Raw genomic sequence first — 24,459 nt, 5'->3', positions numbered from 1 at the left:
ACAGAGGAGAAAAAGTGATAAACTGTTGCATAACCGTCTAACTTCTGTAGAACTGCCTCTATCTGCACTGCGAAGAACAGCTTCTTGTGTGGCCTGCCTTCATGTTTGAAGAAGGCTATGTCTTGCAGTAGTTTCATTTTTCAGTTTTTAATAATACAGCAAAAGTAATACAGGAAGAGGCGACTTCTTATTGCACATAAGTAAAACAAAAATAGACAGCACGGATCAAGAAGTGACATAAAATGTTTATGCGCACCAGGTCTCCTTGTTACATGTTAGCACACAAGTTAATTGCATATTTCTCAAAATTTTCAGCTGCATGATACTCTATTGTATACCTGCACTGTATATTTTATTCACTGGTTGAACAAGTAAGGAATACAGGAGCTAGAATACTGGAGACCTCAGTCAAGATTCTGCTGGGTAACATCATCATGAGATGAAGTACTTGGTATTTAAACAAGTCTTTAGGGGAAAAAAAAATCAAAACAACAAAAAAACTACTGCAACGTACTTTGTACATAGGAACTCTTTGTCCTTGTAGTTATTCTAGAGAAAGAGATTTATAGCGGATTCACCCCCCGAAATACAATGTACTTAGCAACTGCAGAGCAAGAGCACCACTCCGTGGAACTATCAGGTAAAACAACACCGGTAAAGTCAAACATATATTCATAACACAGCAGTAAAAAAAGTTCCAGGTAATTCTACTAAGATGAAAATCTTTCTCAGAAAAATTTTAGGTGAAAGAACTGCTAGATTTAGTTCATATTACAGAGACTATAATTTAAAATTCTATCTTTAATATTGATTATTTGCTGGCTCGCTTTCCCACACACAATGACCAAGTTTTCACTACTATCGTATTCCTTTCCCCAAAACCCAAATTGTAATTCCAAAAAGGAATATTTATGGGCATAAATGAAACCTCTTTAAAATATGGAACCTGTTTTTTTTTTATTTAATTCACAAATATTTATGTAGGTTATATAATGTGGAAGGCAGTTGCACGATGAGGCACTGACACATGACAGTTATTTCTTATGCATAATGACAAGAATTGAAGGTCCTTTCTCTCCTTCCCAAAAGATAGAAAAGATGTATATAAGCTGGTGACAGCTACAGCCCTTCAGGACAGACTGTATTAGCTGTGGAACTTCAGATATTGGAAAGAAAACCCGAAAATTCTGTAACAATGCATTTTTTTACTCCTCTGTATACACTGTGAAGCTTGCCTCATTATTTCAAAATGGACACAGTCACTTGTTCTGACAGCCCTCGTTTCTGTTAACATACACCTAGATCTCTGACGAAAGAGGGAGAGGTGGATGAAGTAGCCACAGATAAAGGTGGATGAAGTACCCATGCTCAGGAATCCCAGCAGGCTGCATCTGTCACTAGCTTGTTTCAGATCGGTTATCTAGATACCTGTTTTTTCTCAGTATCACTTTATTACAAGAGCACCAATTTAATTCCACTATTTAGTCTTTGGAATCACAAGGATCTCCAGAATAACCACCATTCTTCTCTCAGTGGGTAAAAACACGGAAGCCTGTTTGTATCAGATCTCACAGCGTTACTGAGCCTCACCAGCTCATACTCACAAATTAAATCCGCGCAGCTGCCCAGGGGGACGTAGCAACATTTGCTTTATGGTAAGAGGTCACGACTGCTGCAATCAACAATTCTAGGACACGTTGGCAGGAGCCTCTCTTGCTACCGAAGAATTAAAGAAGTGAATGTTGTTTCTAAACCTGGTCTTTTACTTAACTAAAAAATGAGTTCCGTTTCACTGCTTTTCCTGGAGTTCTGCTAAGATTAAACTCTTTCTCTGATACCAAATTCTACTTTAAACTTCAGCTTCATGTTGTTCTTTGGAAACAGGACAGGCAATCCAAAAGCTATGTGACAGAAGCAGAATAGCAACCAAAACGTCATCTATAAGATGAACTCAAGATAATTATTTTCTAAATTTAGTCTGCTAAACTTGACATAACTAAGAGTAAGCGACAATATACACTGATGGCCTAACTTTGATTCTACACCTCTTATGGCAGCAGTGAGTAGCAACAATGCATGAAGAATAAACTCAGATACATGGTAAAAGAACCTTGATTTGTTCTGACACTGCCTGCAGCATGAGCAATAGATCAATGGACACTGAGTTATCCACTATTACAGCAATGCAACGTGAGGAAAATGAGAATGGAATTGCAAATATATAAGTAAAAAATACAAGAGAAAGAAAGTAGCAGAAATGAGATTTTTTTTTAAGTAAGCCAGCTTATCTTGACGTTAAAAGATATTTTTTCTATTAACTGGAAATGAACTAAGAATATATTTCTCTACGAAGCTGAATGCAATATATTCGAACATGGAGAAGTAACACAAATAGAGGTTTCTAAACCTAAATGTAGAGTTAAACCTCTACTCTTCACAAATATTTCCTTCTTTCGGAAGGAGAGTTTAACACATTTCATGAGATTTATTAGCTGGACATCAGCAATATGTCTTTAAAATGCCAGCTACATTTCCAGCTGCATAAAATGACAGCAGAGGATACAAGACATCCCTACCTCCACATATGACACGTATAAATGACTTTCAATTTTTTATTTCCCAAGAAAAGCTTAAATACAAAGAAGAATGTTTGATTTCACTATTTACCTGCTCAGACAAGAAAGCTTTTCAAAATGAGTAATTAGGCAGTCTTGTGGTAAGGCCTCTGGCACATGCACCCAAAGTGTTTCCAAGGGTACTGGGTCTGGGTGTTCATTTTTTTCCACAGTAGCCTGTACAGCACTGTGGTTTAGATCTATGCCTAAAAGAGTGTTGATGCCACACCAATTTCATCTACTGTTCGCACAGTGCCAAGGTCCTCTCTGTCACTCCAGCTCCCCAGGCAAATAGGGTGGGGTTGTGTCAGTCACTGGGAGGGGACACAGCCAGGACATCACTTTGTTTTGTTTTCTTGGGATAGCTATGATAAAAGCACAGGCCTTGAGTTTAATCTGGTATTTGGGCTCTGCATTAGTGCAGTCCCTTCAGGGGTGTACCTGTTCCAGCGCAGCTTTATCCACGGGCTGCAGCTCCTGTCACGAAACACGGAACTGCACTGGCACGGGGTCCTCCACAGGCTACAGTGGGGCATCACATGCTGACCACCATCTTTCTAGTGAGGGTCTACAGTAGATGGAAGTGAGTCACAGAGAAGAATTTCACTCTGGAGTGTAGTAAAGTTTCTGTGCATCTCAGCTAAACATGCCAATACAAAAATGTACACTTGTGATAATCACTGAAAAGGTGTAAAGCGATCAAAGTTATCCTGTCAGGGTTTGAATCTTTACCTTGCTACACAGATTATTTCATAACGTAAAATGCTGGGCAAATTGAATATTGTGCAGAGAGATTTTCTAAGAACACAGCTATTACTGTCGTATCTTGTCAAACATTTGAGGACGATTCTCAAAAACTAAAATTCTAGTAAATCGTACATCCCAGTATGCTGCTCCTTTAACCCAGTCATACATCACTGAACATTTGTGAACGAAATGATCTTCATAAAACTTAATTCAAAAATACACTTTGTTACAATTCTAATTTATAATTTGGGTCCTGAAGTTTGCTAATACAGTCAGGTTAGCGCAACATCACATAAATAGGCCAACAACTAAAGTCTGTGAAGTTTAGTCTTTTACCAGGGGCACCTCAAATGTTCCCTCATGATCCCTTTCCCACTGAGGATTTCTGCACACTCATAGCAAATCTCCAATGCCAGTTTGCTACAGTATGGGACCTGGTGCTAACACATACAATGTCCACACTTCTGAGACAAGGGAGTAACACTCACAGGCTATAAAGTTCTCACAGGGACGGATCCCACTGCCCCTAGTTGGAAAGCTGTCCCTGCTTCTAACTAACAGACAGCAAACCCGTACTTAAAATATCTGCAGATGTCCGTCCTGCCAACCTCACAGCAGGATTCATGACCTTATTTTTCCAGGGTTTTGCTTTTCTAAACTGGAAATCTATCCATATCTGGCATAACAGAAAGTGCTAAATCAACAACTATGCGTGCATTTAGCAATAAAAAAAAGCAAACAGACAATACATTCATTTAGAGTAATTAGAAGAGAATATATTTCTAGGACACAGACTGGCTCTTCGGAAAACGTTAAAAAGTTCAGCACTTAAAACACTACAGAATCTGCATTGGTCACCATAATGCATTACCTGGTAAATTAGTCTTCATAATATCAATGCCAACTTGAAGCTCAGGCTCAGCTGCAAGAACTGCATAATCTCCTTGATGAGAGACATTGAAGTTGTAATTCGAATAGATACTAAATACATTATTTGCCAGGAAAGGTTTTCCTTTTGACGTCCTTTGCAAGTGTATTTCATTCCAAGGTATGCACAACTTCTCTGCAACTAATTTCCGTATCAGCAGGCGACCAGCCTATGAAATAAAATGGAAGTGATTCATACAGAACTACTATGCTATGTGCAAAGTATCTGTGGTTGCTAGAAATCTACGTGCCTAAAAACCTGTGGTTTTACTATTGAAAATAGAAACTAAGAGTGTATTTCAGCCAAATTTCTCCCCTTTATAAAAGCCTGTGTCAAGTAAATTTAACCAAGAGTTCACCAGAAATGTGTATATGTTATCACTGTTAGCATAAAGACAACACAAGACCCGATAAAAAGCAGTCCCAGCCCTGAAGAATCACATAAAATAGTTCCTTCTCTACCTTATTTACTTAGCATACTTCATTGCACAGATGAATACTTCTTACACCACACTGAACAGTAAAGCTGTCTCAACAGCTTTCCTTTCAGTACATTCATTCAGTTACTTACGCACTAAATGAAGTACTGAACAGCTACTAATGATGAGTAACTCCTTACAGACTAATTAGCAAAAGTCTATTACTAGCACATCGTTATGAGAAATTTAAAACCCTAATTATGTAAAACAGCTTTATTCTCTTACACATTACACTACTGTCTTCATGTAGTTTCCTCGAGTACACTGATTTTGTCTCCTAGCTTGACATCACAAGACTTGTGAAGCCTTTCAGAGTAACTACTCTTAGCAGACCGCAAGCACCCCTCTGTCCTAAGCGAAGGTGTACCTAGAGCTGACCATTAACGCTTTGTAATGCATTTATTTCCCCGAAACGCCCTTGCAGGGCGTATTTTCCTGAAAAAAGGCAGAAATTTGGGCAACACCGACTCTGGAGAGAGGCAGTCGCGTCCCCGCGGCAAAAGGCCGGAGCCAGAGCGGGCTCCTCAGTGGAGCGGCCTCCGCCCGCGCCCCGAGGGGCCCCGGCAGACTCCGCCACGGCCCCGCAGCGGCGGGGAGGGACGAGACGGCCGGCTCCAGGGCAACACGGCCCTTCGAGTCCCACCGGCGGGCTAACGCCGCCAGCCCCGAGGGAGAGCGGGAGGAAGGGAGGGAGGGGAAGCCGGCCCGCCCCGCGCCGTGCCGTGCCCTGACCCCCCGCCAGTAGGTACCAGGGCGGCTTTGGCATCGCGGGCAAAGACGAACTGGCCGATGCGGTCCTTCTCCTCGGGCTGCACCAGCCGCGCGGCCAGCAGCCACTCCTCGCGGCACGGGCGCCAGGCGGCGCAGGGGAAGGCCCAGCGCACGCTCCCCATGGCCACCACTCCCCACTGCCGTCCGACCCCCAGCCCCTCCGCCACCGACCGGCACCACCCGCGCTGCGCCCGTCGGGAGCGGGCAGGGAGGGACTCTTTGTCGAAGCACGGTAGCCAATCTAGTATCAGAGTGCCCTGTGAGTGACAGGGGAATGCGTCAGGTATTGACTTATCAGGGGAAAGGCGGTGCCTGCGGCTGAGCTACACCCGTGCTGTCGTCAGCGAGCCCAGAGAGGAACCCACTCGTGAGGATGGGCGGGCTTTCATCTAGATTGACAGCCCGGAGAATCATTCCGAGTGCAAGAGGAGGGAGAATGACACCGGAAGAAGCCAATCTGCTGGCGTTGGTGCTGCGGAGGGTGGGCCAGACTGGTCGGCGAGCTGCTGGTGTTGGCTGCAGGTGGGTGCGCGCTGTTCGGAGGGAGCGCTAAGTTGGGGGGGGCTAGCTCTTCGCCGGTCGCCGAGAGGCGGCAGCGCTGGCGACCGCCACATCCCGCGGCCGGGCCCCGCGGTCCCGCTGTGAGAGGAGGGGAAGCTCTTTGCGCCATCCTGCCTGCTATGTCAGAATTAGTCCTTCCTCCCTTAGAATGAACTGAGCCGCCCCAGTGCGCATGCGCCGGCCCTCCGGGCATGCTCAGTAGCGGCGCTGGCGCCGCTGCCCTCCCTCAGGCGGGCGGGGCGACGGGCGGCGGTGGTGGTGGTGGCGGCGGCGGGCAGGGACCGGGGCTGCAGTGCACTGATGAAGCTGGGGTTGGCTGACAACCCCGGTACTTGCAGAAAGAACGTAATTTCCCTGTAACTTCTGTCTGCCCCCGGTTTGTGCGAGACAGGGCCGCGTTTGGCCCGTGGGGGATAGCGCCCGTCGGGAGCTCGTGGTGGCACCGTTATCCGCTAAGGGTTGGTGATTCCCCCCGGTGTCTCTGGGCCTGTCGTTGCCCTCAGTACATCCATGCCCCTGACGAACCGGCCCGGGCCCCGGCAGAGCTGACGCATGGCGGGAGCTGTAGCAGCAGGCCTGGCCTCTCTGCCTTCCCTGCACTTGGCGGTTTGTATTGACTAGAAAAGAGGAGACAATTGTTCATGCTCCAGACACAGACTACTGCATCACCCTAGTTTGATTCTGGCTCCTAAAGATCATGTCCAAACAAAAGCCTTTTATGTCCTGTGCTCTTTGTTCTGCTAAGAACTGTAATGGTTGTCAGAACTGGATTCCCCTGTGCCCTCAGTTACAGGCCATCTGAAAATCATCAAAAGGTAATAATTCTGTTTACCCTTCTATTTTGAAGTTGGGCCATGGCTAAAAATTTAGGGTCTGTTCGAAAATTTATGACCCTTCTTTCTGTTTCTTGCCTTTAGAAATATTTATACTTTAACCATTGTACATTGAACATGTACAAATGATGCAAAAAAATTGAAAATTCCATTACTTCAGGCATTTCTTAGAATCTTTCATTGTTTTATTATTGTTTAGCATTCCCAGCTCCCTGTTAATATGAAAAAGTCCTGTTTCTACACGTCAGAATAAGTCTCAGTTATAACTTGACTATAGGTTGGTTCTTTGCAAAATATTTTAAACACGTTAGTAACATTTGGGGGAAAAAGTGTTTCAGCAAGGAATCAGTAGTGTAATTCGCTTATTTTTAAATACGATTCCCATTTTTCTTCATGACTTAGTCAAGCAAGGGATGGCATACATACTCTTTTATGTTTTACCCAAAGATTGAGACAAAGTCAACTGAGAGCAGAGGAGGATTTAGTACAGTCAGGCCCCCCCGGGAAAATGCTGCTCAATGACATCAAATTGCAGCTGAGGCTTACGTTTCAAGCACTGTATTCTGCACACTTTGAAGAGGAAATTGTGGCCGTTACCTATATATGGTTACTGATAGATGATAATACTAATGGAACGTGGATCCTACCTAGTTCCACAAAACTCCTCAGGTTTGATTTACAGGTTTGACTTGTCCATGCTTTCTACTTTGAGAGGTGTAAACATGTAGCAGTTTTTTGCACTAGTGAACTTACTGATTTTTTTTTTAAATAAGCATAAACTGTAAGTGCAAACTGAAGTTCAAGATGTGCTGTATAATATGTAATATAATTATGAATTTATTTAATATAAAGCCACATTTTTATTATAAGTAAAACATTATATGATAATAAGCAATGCTAAATTATTCTGTAAGTATGCTCAATATTGCATGTATGATTTGAAAAAAACACATATTTTAATCACATACAGAAATGACAGACTGCAGAACCTAGTAAAAGCAGTAATTTCCTCTTCCAGAATCTGCAGTTGTTATTTTTGCCAGAATAAGAAGTACAGCACGGCATTTTAATTCCTTTATTTTTTTTTCTGAAATTAAAATTATAGTTCTTGAACTTTTTTAGCTAAGAAAATAATTTCAAAAGGAACTTCATGGATTTGAGAAATTTAGAATAAAATCCAGTCAGTCTGAGTTCTTCTAAGAGATTATTTTCTTTGTCTTAATGGATTCATGTGAGAGGATATGCAATTAAAGATCACTGCTTGCAGAGAGGGAATCTTACACTTTTGGAATGCCTCTAGGAATGAGTGCAATTTCACTGCTTCCTACTGGTACCATGCTGGGTTTTTTCATGCTGGTTTTTTTCAATCACTTCTAAAGAACCCAAAGCTTTAAAGTCTCTGTGTCACCTTTTCTTCTTAGAATACTGTCTCAACATATATTATTGATAAATGCCACTTTTGTGGATTAAATGTCTCAGAATGTCGCATGCATCTTTTTTGATTGTCTAAAAATGATTGACTGAATATTAATTTTCTTTGAAGTTCAGTTATTTATGAAAGAGATGTGAGACCGAGTTGCACTGAAATTTCCAGGCAGGAACCTGGAATTCTGTTACTGTCTGTTTTCAGTCATAGACAGTCAAAATAGGAATACAATATAAAAGTACAGAACTTTGTACTTAGTATTTGTGATGTAATTATGTTTTTAGAAGTCTCACCAAATCCTTCAGATAGCTGTTCCACTCATATTCATCTTGCTGAATATGAAATTGGTTTCTGTTAAATTAGATGTGTAGTGGGGACTGGTGTCTTTAAAAATAATTAACAAATCACTAATTTCTCCCCCTTTGAATAGATAAGGAGTGAAAACAGCAAATCATCTTGGTGGGTATATAGTAAACTTAATAATAGAATACTTATTTTTAATATTAGATTCTAAAATGCTGACCTTGACCTTTTCAAAATTTACATTAATTGTACTGTTAAATTTTGTATAAAAAAGTCTAAAACTTATCTAGATAAATGTATAATTCTTTATCCTTGTTGGTCTTAATTATTTCTTCCTAGGTGTATAAAGTATGCTGAAAAATATCAGCATTTAAGACTTCTCTTTTTAAAAATCTTGCTACGTAGTAAAGACATACTATGCAAATTGGGATAAGGCTAAGTGACAATGGTAACGTTCTCTTGAAGAACAATGTATTTTTCAAAAGATATCTGGCTAAGAACTATTAAGAAGTAATACTTTTTTAATTGGTGAGAGCTGCTCTACAGAGAGTGCTGTAGCACAGATATATTGTGCTTTGAGATGAAGCAGATAGATTGTTTTAGAATTTTTTGTAAATAGTAAAGTACCAAATAAAGATTGATTTTTAGACTGTTTTTGCCAGATGTGTTGAGAGGAGAGAACATTTAGACACAGAATGTTATTTGTACTATCTGAATGCGTACATGATTGGGCACTGGAACAGGCTGCCCAGGGAGGTTGTGGAGTCTCCTTTTCTGGAGATATTCAAAACCCGCCTGGACAAGGACCTGTGCAGCCTGCTGTAGGTGACCCTGCTTTGGCAGGGGGGTTGGACTAGATGACCCACAGAGGTCCCTTCCAACCCCTACCATTCTGTGATTCTGTGATTCTGTCCATGGTGCTGGGAACAGTCTTGGGCTTCAGTCCCCTTACAAAGGTTCGGTCATGTTTATAGACAGGCAGGCATGGCGCTAACATGCTTTTTCTGACAGAGTAATAACTTACATATACACGATACTTATGTATGGTCCATGCTTTCACAAAACAACATCCCCTAGGCTATTACAAAGTCACATATATTTGTGTATATATATTGATCAAAACAGTTTGATGTAAGTCTTTCCAGTGTCATTCTGTACCCTGTGTCGTCATCTGGGTGTTCATGTTCCATTCTTGCCACACAGGCTCTTTCCCTCCCTTGTTGAATGGATTTTCCTCTGTTATTCACCTAGAATTAATGCAGTTCTTATACCATTCTCAACTTCATTAGCACATATAAACTTCTGTAACCATTTTATCTGTCACTCACAGCCCCTAAGGCTATTTTGACTTTTCAGCTAAAGTGTTTATGTGTATGTATATGAGTATGTTCTGATTGATGCTCTGGGGAGAACTACAGTAGACTGCACAAACAAAAGTTCATCTCTGCTCAAAGTTCACTCTACAGTTCTGTTTGTTTTACTGTTTCAAATCTGATGGAATGGATACAAACACCATTTCTAGGAGGCATATTGCAGTGGTTATGATTTAGTGTATGCCTGTTAAGATATTCTGAGAATGGCCGTCCTGGCTTTTTTTGGACTCCTGTGTAAGTTTAACATTATGCTGTGTTTACAGTCCCTTAGTGTAATATCTGGGACTCAACAAATACCCAGGTTATGAAATTGGTACTCAAAAGGGCAGCTAGACTTCCCAAAAGATAAGTATAAACAAATACATTACACATTTCAACAACTTCTACATACAGAATTACAAGTACATCTAAGAAGGATTGTTGATGGTGCCAACTAAAAGAAAATCTTTGTAACTATGTTATGTCTTATAACTATCTTTGGAAAGGGAACATTAGCATTGGTGAAATAAAAGATTTCCTCTAGAAATTCAGTGTGTGTTTTTTGGAGCTATTTGCTTGGTATACAAGTATTAAGGTCAGTTAAACATTTTCTTGTAGCTGTTTACCAAGAGATTAGATACTACTAATAGGAATGTGTGTATATCTCATTTTTTGACTGTGCGCTTACCACACTTCTCAGTGTGGTTACCTGGCATCTGGGTCAACGAGCTCATTATGTTCTAGGCTGCTCCATCCCTTATTGTCTTGGGAAAAGGACAGCGTTAAAACAGAAGAGTCTTGTGAACAGCAGAAATAATAAGGTCTGGGTCCTTATTACTGGACTTCGTGACAGACCATAAGAATGCTTTTGCCTGTGGAGCTCCAAGGTGGTCCCTTAGTTCATCCACTGCAATGAGCAGAATTACCTTACCATCCCCAGCCTCCTTCTGTTCAGCTGCTGGCTGCTTTGTGGCCATACATAGGCTGGCCATTTCTTGCTGCTTAACTATCAGGTGTGCAGGATGCCTTGCCTCTCAACTGGAGATCTGTAGAGACAGCTTTGAGAGGCATGTATATGTCCCCAAGCATGTATTATGTGGGGCTGACCTTAACAACTTTGAAGTCTGTATCAGATTTCACTGTAATGGCCAACAGGCGACTGTTTTGATGTGACTTTCAAGCAGAAAAACAGGGCAAATGTATTAACTTTAAGGGCGTTTGGTTTTGGAGGGGTCTTTTTTTTAAGAAAACCAGGCTAATAGCTAACCAAGCATTTGTCAGTATGAGATGTGTAAATGTTCCCTAGGCGAGCAGAGAAGTTTTGTCAAGTGGTAGGGTAGCTTGAATTTGATCACATCAGAGAACACATTTGATCTCACTGCAGGCAATACCCAGTCACGTACGTCAGTTCTCAGGGTCTGATGTGTCACGTTACAGGAGATGCTGGAAGGCTGGTTGTGTGACAAGTGCCTGGTGGATCAGATGATGGAAGAGGACTTGAGTATGTAGCCTTTGCCTGCCATGATAAGAAGCTGTATGGCACACAGCCATATGTTAAGAAACAAAAGTAGGAGATCCCAACCCTGATGAACCTCTATTGGAGTTTAGTTCTTCATAATCTACATAAAGACAGACATTGTAACTGGAATCCTGTGGGAGTAAATGGAGCACATACAAGGAGGCTCATTGCCCAGCTTTCCTGAACTCCAGACCTATGCAACATACATCTGCACCCCCTATGTTTTCTACTCTTTTGTCAGTAACTTGATCAAATATTTATAAATATAAATATTGATTAATTCATATGGCTTTATAGAAGAATGCATGAAATAATTATAAATGCTAGTGGGCTTTGTTTAACATACCAAGTTTTAGCTGAATTGTTAAGATATTTTGAAGGGCTCTAAAATCATCAACATCCAGTAAAGTTGTAAATTAGTATCAAAATTATCAAATAAAGCAGGAATTGGCTATAAGGGAGATGAGAATTGATTGTTTTAATATTTATTTTTTTAATGGAGTGGAGGGTGAATTAGGCTAAGCAGTATTCATTAGTATGGACAAAAACATGCATGATGGACAAAAACATTAGAGGTACACTGCTGAAATTTGCTTTTAGTAAAAAATAAGGAGACACTGCTATTACAGATTAGGATTAGGATGCACTGGATGACCGCGAATTGGAGTAGTGAGGCACTGATGAGTTCTTAACCATAATGCTGTACAATAAATCTGTTATCAGTGAAGGAAATACGAGATCAAACTGGAGTGGATGGAGCAAGAACTGCAAGAAATAATAAGGAAAACAAAAATTCAGTCTTGTAAATGGACCATGGAAAGTTTGACAACTGTTCATTCCAATAAAAGTTGAGAGAGGATATCAACTCTTCATAATTATGAGTGAATAAATATACAAAGGAAAATTAAGTCAAATGAGAATTTTGACAGAACAAATATATATTAAGTATTAATAAATTGATTGTGTAACTAAAAGAAGGCTTGCAGTCTTGGCGCCAATGTACTGGGATAGTCTTTGTGTGGAATTAGTGGCCACAAAAGAAAACTTTATGAAACATAGATTGCTTTTATGAAAGTGATTATATGACATCTTTGCCTAAAATAGCAGCGATGGACTTGATAACATATAGATACTTCTGTGTTCCTTACACAAAGGTGAATATTACTGAAATGGTAATTTTACCTACAGAAAGCAAGTAGTAGGTTAGAGCTTGCGATAGAAATTGCATGTAAAAGGAGAAACATGTCTACTATCTATTATCAATTCCAGAATTTTATGAAAAGGTTTACATTTCCTTTAGAAGTGTAACTTTATGTGATGCCAAATAAACCTTGAAATTCAGTTACTTTTTTTTAAGTTTCATTCAAATGTGGGAAACTAATTTTACTGAAACAATGCTGCTTTTGAAGATCCAGTCTTTTGAGGAACAGGCTTTTAAGTGTGTAAGAAAAGAGTATTCTAGAGAATTCTGACATACAAAAAATACATAATTTATGGAAGTTGGGGTTTATGAGGCCATACATTATCAGAATAAATGGTGGTCTTGTTCTTCTGTATTTTCCTAGTTCCTCAGGCTTAGAATGGAAAGAGTGAATACGTGAGATTGTCTGGCCATGGGAAGGAGAAGATGCCTGCTCCAAGGGTGCCAGTGCTGGCAGCAAGATCAATGGATCTCTTCTATTCCAGGAGACATGGAGGTCTATTTGTGGTTGGAGCTACCTGACTAGATAAAGTATAGATCAGTCTGCTATGAAAGTACCTCCCATGAAGAAGACTGCCTGATGGCTTAGTTTGTTCTGAATATATCACGTTCTCAGATAAGCCTTTTCATGAAATTAAAAACCAAAACCAGTTATTTTTGTGGTTTCCATGTTTGGCTTGGAATTTTTTATCCCCTTCTTTGTCAATTCAGGTGGGCCATTATCTGTTGCTAATTTTAATTGGAATTGTGGAAGCAGAATCCTGCAATAGAAAAACCTTGGAATGTTTCCTTAACCTGTCAAATTGGCAAGCTTGACTTAAATTTGCAGTAAGGGCAGTTTATGCATGTGGAGCAGTATAAATAGCTCTTTAAATAGATGTAAATGAAATACACTCATGTTTAAAGTTTCTTTATGTTGTCAAAGTGGAGTAAAATATTTTTAATGTAAAAAATAGTGAAGGCAAACTTACCATACAAACAATGCACTTCAGTATAGGGATTTTCACCAGAAAAACTTGGCTGCTGAAAGGGAGATTGCACTGTCTTAACTTTAAATCTGTTCTGAAGCCAGTTAATTTAAGCCACTGTAAATGAAGCTTACAGCATGCAGCATAAGCTGTAAGCAAATGTGCAGCTTCATAGCAGGACCGGAGGTACAAGATAAAATCAGTATCAACTGACTAAACACTCAAAGTTGCACTGTCACCAAACTGCCCCTAAATGACCCCATTTGATAAGCCCTAGCAATCCTGTGATTAGGGCAGGCTGTCGGTGTTCGTATTCTGTTATTGTAGTCTGGAGTGCCTAATGAAAATAGTCTGGTAGCCTGTATCTCCCTTTTACTGTAAGCTATAGAAAGACCATTGGTCTACTTTGACTTTGGGGGTTTGTAGTATACAGATGAGCCTTCTGGAATCTAAAAATAGGTAACAAAGTTTTCCTTTCCATTTTCATCAAATTGTAAGAATTTGGAGTTTCTTGAGAGTAAGCCTAGGACTAGTTTTCTCTTAAATGACCATTAAAAATTTTAACACACTCCTTGGTTTGCTTCCTGTGTACTTTGCTGAAAAAAATCCTACAGGTGGGTACTATTTTTAGAGTTGTTCTTTGATACATGTCAAATATTTTCCTTTTCAAAGTATGCTATGTGTATATTTCACAAAGTAGAAGTATTACTATCAAATTAAATTCAGTGTAAATGTCACTTATAACACAAATTTATAACTGTGCATAGGATTTAGAAACCAAATTCAATGCTGGGAACTTTTATGTTTCTTTTATAGTGTATTAATTTATTTTTTTTTTTAAATCTTAAGACTGTAGAATCAATTACTTCTTTTTTATTTTCAATTTCAGGAACAGATTGAAGAAACCATGGCAAATCAACGGGATTACATTAGCAGACCTATTTGCAATGGAATTTCTGTTCCTGAAAATAAAATAAATTCCTTAGTGGCTGAAGGTCATGGACAACAAATTCTAAAAGTACTACAAAAGTTCAGAGAACAAAATATATTTTTTGACTTTAAAATTCTTGTGAAAGATGAAATAATTCCTTGTCATCGTTGTGTACTGGCAGCGTGCAGTGATTTTTTCAGGTAAACCTAATTTTGGCATAAGTTTGCAGGAAATGGATTGTAAGTTCTCTGGGAGGGAGGGAAGGAAGATAATTACAAAAATTAAAAAGTAAATCATCGGCTTATGTTCAGCCGGCTCTTGACCAGCACCCCCAGGTCCTTTTCCACCGGGCAGCTTTCTAGCCACTCCTCCCCAAGCCTGTAGCATTGTATGAGGTTGTTGTGGACAACCTTGCTACCTTTTTATTAGCGTGCTCAAAATTGCAATTCCACTCTGAAAGTCTGTTTCCAAATACATTCTTTACTAAAACAAAAAGCTAAGATGCTCTAACAATGAAAAAATGGGCTCCTGGAAATTAGTTAATGAGCTTCATTCAGTTGTTCATCCATAGGTGACAAGTGTTATTTTCGAATGGCCTGGAGCATCACGTGGTCTGTGGGAGTCTGCCATATCTGACAGAGGACATAGGCTAAATGTGTTCTCAGGGCTACTGAAAAAAGAAGTGGAGATGCAATAAGCTCTTTCTCCACTGCAGCAGCAGATTTGTTTTTTCTCTGACACACAGAACTACTTGCATTTCAAGTGCTTACTGCCTGACAACACAGAGATGGTCTGGTAGAAAGGAATATTAGGATGAAATAGCTTGCACTGGTAATTATTGGAACTGAAGCAGATGGTAAGATATGTAGCCTTTTCACTACCTACAGGCTCTTCAGGTTAAAATTTGCTGGGAGAGACCTCTCCCTGTGTGTAACAGTTGATAACAGCAGCCGTCAAATTTGTAAGTTGTCCTGGAATGCAAGGCCCATTTATTACTTTTAGGGAATAAAAAGTACCTAGGTCCACTAGATAAATTTTAAAAAGAAACACCCGTTGTCTTCCTTGGCCTTTGGACTTCTCTTGGTTTTGGTTTTACTGTATAAACCCAAGATTCAGCAACATTTTGCTCATTACTTGTTAGCTTTCAGAACCAAAGCCTTTGGCTAGATTGCTCTCCCTCTACTAGTGTTGTTCAGTTGCTGTTTTATTCTGTAATTTAGAGATTTGTATCATAGCTTTTGGGTTAATGAGGAGAGGATTCTAAGGATCGTCATTTGGTATGCAGAAATGTCTTACTGTAATTTTATGTTCTTTTTCAGAAGGTCAGATAAATTCCTGCCTTACCTGATGTTTACCTCCCAAAGAGTATTCTATACACAATATTTTTTTTTCTTTTTAGCTTCATAAAAGCATGGAATTTTAAAAATCACATACTACACAGATACCAATTGTATAACTGCACTTTTTTTTATTAGGAACTATCTATCACATATTAATAACCCAGATTTATATATGTAGTATTTGATGATTTATCTAAATCTTTCTCCACTATCATCTTTTGTCAAATTCAGGAGCTGTTGCTATCACAGCCTGATGGCTCTCGGAGGGCAGGGCAGGTGATGTTGCAGCACTGCTCTGTTGCCAGCACTTACTTGCTTGAAAACCTTAATTATTTTATCTTGCCATGTTAGTTTGTGTGAAATAGTTAAATGTTATTACTAATAAAGTAGTCAAAGTTGTAATAAAATTTGCAGAAATCTACTGATCAATAATGTTTGCTCCATGATTTCAACCATCCTCTTTGTATTCAGTCATAATCTACTTTCTGCACATTTCATTGTGGCTTGCAATCCTATGTCAAAACCTCATTTTTTCTGGCATCTCCCACTTTTTCTGGCATCTGCCTGTACCCATACATCTATCTGTCAACTCTAAAGCAAGAATTAAGTTTCCTCATGTTTTTTCTTCTCTTTCACCCTTCACCCACTTTTATTACTGAGGAATGCACCGATCATCCATCCTGCCATTTGCTCAGCCTGCAATCTGGATGCCTTTTTTTGCTTAATTTTCTGTACTCATCCACAGTGCATGACCTAAATCATGGGGCTTTCTTACTATATATTTTTTTAATCAGCCTTTCCTTCTCAAGCTGTTGAAACTGATGCTGCCCTTAAAAATTTCACATTTTCTCTCACATTGAGAGCTGTAGACTTCATTGCTCTCTGTGAAAATCCATACAAAACAGAGGTGCTGCTGTCATTTTTGTGACCCATCACTGTGAATATGTACTTATCACCGCTCCTTTTTTCTTCAACCATATCAAGCAAATGCATTGTTCTTACTTAGAAGAACCTCCACATTTTAGACCTATACAGCCTGCCCACCTTATTATACGCCCCTGTATGTCTCCTTCCTCTCACATCAGTGTTCTCTGCTGTTTGCTAGATCTTTAATTTGTGTGTGTATCTTCTATATTTTATCCACAGAGCCATGTTCGAAGTTAATATGAAAGAACGAGATGATGGCAATGTTACTATTAGTAATCTGTCACCCAAGGCAGTGAAAGCTTTTCTTGATTACGCTTACACAGGAAAAACAGAGATAACCAATGATAATGTGGAAATGCTCTTCCAACTGTCATCATTTCTTCAAGTTTCCCTCCTTTCCAAAGCTTGCAGTGACTTTCTAATAAGAAGTATTGATCTTGTGAATTGCTTACAGTTGCTTTCTCTATCAGAAAGTTATGGTTCTGTCCGCTTATTTGATCATGCACTAGATTTTGTACAGCATCACTTTTCCTTGCTACTCAGATCAAGTGATTTTTTGGAGATGAATTTTGAAATATTACAAAAATGTCTTGAGGCTGACGAACTAAATGTCCCTGAGGAAGAATCAGTGTTGAAAGCTGTCCTTCAGTGGACCAAACATAACTTAGAAACACGACAGAAATATCTGCCTAATTTGATTAAAAAAGTGAGATTACACCAGTTACCTGAAAAGACTTTGCAGGACTTTCTGCATTCTGAAGAACACTTACTTAAGAGCGCTAATTGCTCAGTAATAATCAATGATGCAGTTAAAAGTGTGCAAAATTTCAGTGGACTGTTTCCAGATGCACGTCCTTCAACAACAGAAAAATACATATTTGTTCATAAAACTGATGAAGATGGAGAAAACAGACATACGTTCTGCTATAACATAAAAACAGATAAATGGAGAGAACTACCACATACGCATATGATTGATCTTCCAGGGTCAAGTTTATCTAGCTATGGAGAAAAAATATTCATAACTGGAGGATGCAAAGGGAATTGTTACAGGACTGTCAGGCTTCATATTGCTGAACCATTTCATGATGCCACTGACCAAACCTGGTGCTACTGTCCAGTCAACAATGAATTCTCTATAGTGTCAGCTATGAAAAAACCAAGGACAATGCACACATCTGTTGTAACCTTAAATCAGCTATTTGTAATAGGTGGAAAGACCAGAGGAGCTCAAGAAACCAGAAGTCTTTTGGATGTAGAATCCTATAATCCTCTTTCCAAAGACTGGAAATCTGTAAGCCAATTACCAAGAGGTATCTACTATCCAGAAGCAAGTGCATGTCAGAATATAATTTATGTCCTTGGCTCAGAAGTAGAGATTACTGATGCCTTTAATCCATCTCTTGACTGTTTCTTTAAGTATAATGCTATGACTGATCAGTGGTCTGAGCTTGTAGCAGAGTTTGGGCAGTTTTTCCATGCAACTCTAATCAAAGCTGTTCCGGTGAACTGCACATTGTACATATGTGATCTCTCCACCTACAAGGTCTATAGTTTTTGCCCAGAAACGTGTGTTTGGAAAGGGGAAGGATCTTTTGAATGTGCTGGCTTTAATGCAGGGGCAGTGGGGACAGAAGACAAAATTTATATATTAGGTGGTGATTATGCTCCAGAAGAAATCACAGATGAAGTTCAAGTCTACCATAGCAGTAGGTCTGAGTGGGAAGAAGTTTCACCAATGCCAAGAGCCTTAACTGAGTTTTACTGTCAGGTCATTCAGTTTAATAAATACAGGGACCCCTGGTCATCTGTACTGACAATTTGCTCTGGAGAATTTTGAAACTCCCGAGTCAAAAGAATCTATTTAAATGCACAAGATTTAGAACAGAGTTTTAGGTATTAATTTATGGACGCAAAAATATCTGCTGTTTTGTTTAAATTGTATGTTATAGAATTGCTTTTGGACAAGTTCATTAAATTGTCATTCATGTTAGTCATTATACAGAAAGTATTACTTAATTTTATATGCAAGTCTTCTCTGTAATTATTATTTGAATAATTTGCAAAATGATACTGCTTTTTAAAAAAGCATAGTCCTGAGGAATTCATTGTGTAATATGTGCCATTATTTCTGTAATATTCGCAGTTGTCCCAGTAGACAAATCGCTGAGTGAGAAAACTGACTGTGATACTGTTTTCCCTATGTAACCGAAGTTTAAAAGAAATATGTATTAGTGTTGTTTTATTTATTTTTTTATATTCATAAACGTGTAACAGGAATTCATTGTCAGCTTTATCTTATTAGAATCACCTTAGCAACGGCAAGAGCCAAAGTGACCTTCACAGCATTAAAACCAGGTATTTAACTTGAAGAGACTGATAATTCTTATCATCTTACTTCAGCTCTTCAGCTTTACCAGTTTTTCTCCATCCTTGTGCCTTAGTAGTAGCTGTACTTTCTGTTTTCATCTCATTAACTGTGGCAAGATAAACCTTGATAACATAGTGCAGTGTGGGGAAGATTTCTACAGGGTGGATGATTCATGTAGTGTCTTTGCTTCAGTCATGCTGTTAACTAAAGAAAAAACACTTCAGGATGTTTTCTAACAGAAGTCTTCCATCTCTGAAGTCTCCAGTGCTATCTACTAAGCAGCAAGCTGTAAAATAAATTTTAGTTGTTGCTTTGGTTAACTACGGGAAAAGTTCGTATCTTGTCATACATCAAATACAAAATTACAAAAACAAATCTGCATATTTAAAGTCAAAGTAAATAGTATTTCTGAAGTGAAAGAATTCCTTTTTTTAACTTCTATAGTGGTTTAAATGAATTAAAACACTTTCATCTTGTACTTCATGGTAATTGTGTAATGTAACTTTAAAATATTACATAGTAAATTTTAAAATATTACATAGTAATTTTTAAATATTACATAGTAAACACTACCCAATATATTGCTTGATAAACTTTCAGTAGTACTCTATTATAATGTTAAAATTGTAATGGACTTTTAATATTAGTCTAGGCACTCATTGTGAAGTAAATTGGATCTCATGCATACAAAGTCTTTGGCATAAGGGCACTGAAATTAGCTAAGTTTCGTAAATTGATTTGTAATCTTCCACAGCCTGAGAATTTTCTTCCTTTCCAGCCATTTCAGTAAGATATTGGGAGCCCTTATGTTCCATGTAAGTATCGTTTAAGCAGTAAGGTTGTCTTAAGCCAGACAGAACGCTTCTAAACATCTAAGCACATCTCTTTGAAGCAGTTTAAAAGTGAACAAAATTTAGTGAGGTCTAAAATATTATCACATCACTACTGCATGTACTTTTTGCAAAAGTCAAGCTCAGTATTAATGCTTAAAGCTTAATATTGCCTAGCAACATACTTCTGTTTTAAACAGCAAACAAAGGAAAGCTCCAGTTGTAAGACTGACTATAATTTGTATCAGATACCTTTAAAAATTTAGATAACATTCATCATAAATATTTTCATAAGACTGTAAATGAAAATTATGCACATTTGAAGAACATATTAATGGAGTGGAAACCTACCACTCAGTAATTTATTTGTATTAAGATGTGTGTAAGTTCTGTAGAACTTAATAGCTTGTTGTTATAGTATTTCAGGCAATTTCCACATTTATTTTGCTCGTTTCATAGTGAGTCTCCAATTCATATTATAACTACACTTAGCCAGGTAATCTTTACAATCACCATACTGAAATGAAAGCATGTTTATATTGGAACACAACTACTTTCTGTTAGTGCAAAGCAAATGTATCGAATAGTTTAGGAGATGAAGAATACTATTCCTGCTTACTGGAATAGTAGGAGAAAAATAAATAGACATATAGGAGAACAGTAGTTTTAGCATTAATAAGGCTACTCATGGTAGCACAGAGACTTCATTAATTATTGCAACTTGTCACTTCATCAGAAATACGAGGCCAAATTCTCCTCTGCTTGTGTTTTTGTGTTGTTTTTATACCCGAGTAATACGAGTATGCAATTTATCCAATAAGAAAGGTAACGTATTATGCCCATAGTACGTGGTTATAAATAGCTATGCAAATTGGAAGAGACTAGAGAATTGCGAGGTTTTTTTAACTGCCACTGTCATGACCAAATTGCTGGCTCGCATAAACAGCTAGTGAGTTGGTAGTTCAGGTGATGCTCTTTCCTCTTAAGTTTTTCCTCACAGCAAGTTTTTTTTGGCAGTCTTCCATCCAGCTACTTGCTATGTGTATAAGCCTCTGGCATATGACATCAGATAGAGCCATGACATGTGTGGTAAATTACTCATTATTAGTATACATAGTGGAAACTGAAGGAAGCTTAATTTGGAAAATAGACATGCTTCTTTAATATTGTATGCTACATTTGCACAGGAACTAATGTCAGTTCCCAGTTTGACAAATCATTCCTGCATTTCAGATGGAGTTGAGCTCTCTTACTCAGTGATCAGGAAATAATGTAGTAGTGTCAGATACTTTATACCATTGCTTACAGAAAAGTTACTGTGAAATAGTATGAATTTTCTTCACTTATGTAGGTAAGCCTGCATTACAACTGTCACAGAGGAAAAAAAGGTCATTTGCCACAATTCCACATACAGAGAGTTAAATCTGATAGCAGAATTGAGTGCCGAAGGAGCTGTATTAGAAAGTCATGGTCAAAAAGGCTTTATGATAGAATTACGGTCCTATGTTCCAAATTCTGTCATTAATTGCTAATGATGTAAGAAATCTCAGTGAAGTCAACTGCACTACTCAGAAGAATCTGCATTACTTGCACGAGTAACTGCTGTAGGTCTGGATCAAACAGATTTTTCAGTCTACTTTATGCAGCTGTTATGCAATTTTTAAGTCACAAAATTAGTGCAAAGTGAGTTTTTCTACATCTTTTCTGACTTTTCAAAGCTCACAGTACTTTAAGAAAAAGTACTTTCCTCTAAAAATAGTCAATGACTAGATTAATGATTACCTATGTTCTCACTGAAATATAGTAAGATGTTTAAAACATACAAATTGCATGTAAATTATAATCTACTATTTGCACTTAAACGATGTAACCAAAATGTTTCTAATAGTCTTCTATGTCACAGAACACATTATAAGCATGACCAGTGTAATATACATGAAGATAATATATACTGTATGTGGGATTTTAATATCCCATAATTATTATATTGGATAATCTTAATTTTTAAAGAATGCTATCAAAATATTACGGCACTTTGGTAATGCTATCATACTAGTTTAGTTGTTATAATAAATATAAATTATTCAGGTGTTTATATTATGTTTGCACAGACTTGATGATTATTATTCATGTACTAATGAATTTATTTTCTATATTCTAAATACATTTGTTGCAAGTCAGTTTACTGCTGTTAAAAAATCATTATATTCACAAAATGGAGTAGACTTGCTGTGTCAGATTTATTTCTGGTATTACTCCAAGAAGAAAGCTGTATGCCTCCTCTGATTAGCAGTAGGTAAGGTATAGGCTACAGAATGTGCTGTCCGCCGTTTGTAATACCGAGTCTAGTTTTAGATGTTTCTGTGTGTAGGTGACCAACAGGAGGCAGCATAAGATCTAGTTTAACTGAAACAGGCTGAAACCAGGGATATATTTGACAATATTTATAGCTGAACATTATGCTAAAGCTACTTTTTTCCCCTTCTAACATCCAGTAAGGCATAGAGATCAGTAACATGTTGCTGCTGCCTGGGCTCTGCTGATATGTGGAAAGTATGATACTACGTTTGCCGAAATGTTCATTCTTTTGTGAAATAAAAGCACTGAGCAACTGAATCCTTCTCAGGTCTGATGTTTTCCAGTGAGTTTCAAAATACAGAGTATCTACACTGTTTCTAATGAGGTTAGCTGCTTTTTTTTCTTGCTTTCTTTTTTCAACTGCAGAACATTCTCAATGTTAGATTATAACCAAGAATGCAGTTAGCATGCATGAAAACTGCAGTGAGAGGTTTTTTTTTTTAATTATCCTAGGACCTTGCATTTGTATATCCTTTGTATATCATTTTGCTGCTCCCACGCTAAATTTGGTTTAGTCTGCTGAAAAGTTTACCATTGTAAAGTACTCATGTAAATTGGTATCTTTTTTAATTGGATCCATCTAGCTCAGATTGATACATTGGGGTATTTTTTAAATTATTTTAAGTATTGCAAATGGTTAGGTATCTATTTTGATGGAAATAGGCTTCCGTACTACTTAGAAGTAGCTTTAAATAAAAGGAGATAAAAGCTACTTAGTCTAAAATTCACATGCAAAAATGGTGCAGAAATGGCATCAACACAAAGTGAGGGAGCCCTGTGTTTTGTATTCTTCCAGAACTTAAAGTTCTGTGACCTTCAAATGTCGATATAGATAAAATAGAGTTACAGCAACAAAAATCAGCCTTCCAGCGTTCCAAGGCCTTTGCCCTACAGCTAGCAAAAGCCATTTGGAGACATGTACAAAGTGTTCCAACAGCATTCACAGTGTTTATATTGAACAATGAAGGGATTCACAGACCAAATTTGAGAGCTGTAGTTGCATATGTAGGTTCTACGGATCCAGGACTTGCACAGTTTGTATCTGAAGTAGACCGTACGGTGGGGCTTTCCTCGTTGCAAGCAAAGGCAAGGAAGCAGTCTGGATTTAATGAATAAATTACACATAATTTACACATAAATTTAAGACAGTTCACATGAATGAAGGAGGTCTAAGGATTTTTACTGGGGGAAGCTGGTATGTACAAAGATTTTTCACCTGTGATCAATAGCCTCTGTAATAGTGGAGTAACAATAGGGAGAGAAAGTAGAGCTATTTAGAATTACCTGCACAGCTACCCTAGGAAATCATAGGCTTCATTGTTCAAATTATTCTAATAGACACTAATCATATTTCGTATTTTTGTGCTTCACAATGAAAGAAGGATACTCAATTAAGTACAATTACCACTAATTATTTTTGCAGACTGGCAGAAGTTCAGACTTTCATTCTCTATCATTTTTCCACCCACTTGCACCTGAATCTGGTTTGAACTAGCTTCCAAGACCTTTAGGGCACACTTGTATTTTAGTTCTGAGCACTGTCAAAATACTGGTAATAATGGAAATTGAAGACTAGTTCATACACAGGCCTTAGTAAGAAATATTCCTGTATAATATATTGCCAGTAATGTGGCATAGTCTTGCTACCCTATTCATTATTTTCCTTTTTAATTTTTTATTATATTCTGCACACAGCAGGCACATATGGCAGCAAAACTATCATCATCTGTAAGTAAACTGATAAACTCAGCCTCTCCATGTTTAGTTTCTATAAACATTTTCAGGAAGTTCACTGCCAGCATTGTTGACTGAAACTGGAAAATGCCATTTTGACGGAGATTTGTAGCTTCATCACAACTGTGATCACTGGAAGCTACATTAATCAAACAACCTACGCACCCAGCGAAAATACTTAAGTCCACATACTGAATACAGCCGGGAACTGGAGTTAAAAGGATTCAGCAAGTAGTTGTTAACAAATATGCAAAATAATCAATGTG

The 24,459-nt window shown here is 38.3% G+C and overlaps 2 protein-coding genes across 9 annotated transcripts in view; one reads left to right on the top strand and one right to left on the bottom strand.

Moving 5' to 3' along the window:
* Window positions 1-5,689, bottom strand: part of AASDHPPT (aminoadipate-semialdehyde dehydrogenase-phosphopantetheinyl transferase) — a 40,355-nt gene extending 34,666 nt beyond the window's left edge. Inside the window, exons 1-2 of the mRNA XM_075418239.1 lie at window positions 5,518-5,689; window positions 4,234-4,459 (exon numbers count right to left, since the gene is read on the bottom strand). Of these exons, the coding sequence (XP_075274354.1) occupies window positions 4,234-4,459; window positions 5,518-5,661 (370 nt within the window). The 5' untranslated portion in view covers window positions 5,662-5,689. The remainder of the gene's footprint in view (window positions 1-4,233; window positions 4,460-5,517) is intronic.
* A 299-nt stretch (window positions 5,690-5,988) lies between these two features.
* On the top strand, window positions 5,989-22,705 carry KBTBD3 (kelch repeat and BTB domain containing 3). 8 transcript variants are annotated; one of them, XM_075418196.1, is made up of 5 exons: window positions 6,866-6,915; window positions 11,452-11,515; window positions 13,099-13,445; window positions 14,592-14,833; window positions 17,120-22,705. In XM_075418196.1, the coding sequence occupies exons 4-5, from the start codon at window positions 14,610-14,612 to the stop codon at window positions 18,738-18,740; spliced, it is 1,845 nt and encodes a 614-aa protein (XP_075274311.1). In that variant the 5' UTR covers window positions 6,866-6,915; window positions 11,452-11,515; window positions 13,099-13,445; window positions 14,592-14,609; the 3' UTR covers window positions 18,741-22,705. The 8 variants fall into 8 exon arrangements, with proteins under 8 accessions (XP_009936806.1, XP_075274293.1, XP_075274330.1 ...); XM_075418178.1 differs by lacking the exons at window positions 11,452-11,515; window positions 13,099-13,445 and adding an exon at window positions 6,018-6,061 and having other exon boundaries at window positions 6,846-6,915; XM_075418215.1 differs by lacking the exons at window positions 6,866-6,915; window positions 11,452-11,515 and adding an exon at window positions 6,036-6,061.
* The last annotated feature ends 1,754 nt before the right edge of the window (window positions 22,706-24,459 follow it).

This window comes from Opisthocomus hoazin, chromosome 1 (assembly GCF_030867145.1).
Source record: "Opisthocomus hoazin isolate bOpiHoa1 chromosome 1, bOpiHoa1.hap1, whole genome shotgun sequence".
Taxonomy (NCBI): domain Eukaryota; kingdom Metazoa; phylum Chordata; class Aves; order Opisthocomiformes; family Opisthocomidae; genus Opisthocomus; species Opisthocomus hoazin.
Note: the sequence above shows the minus strand (reverse complement) of the source record. Positions and strands in the feature narration are given on the sequence as shown.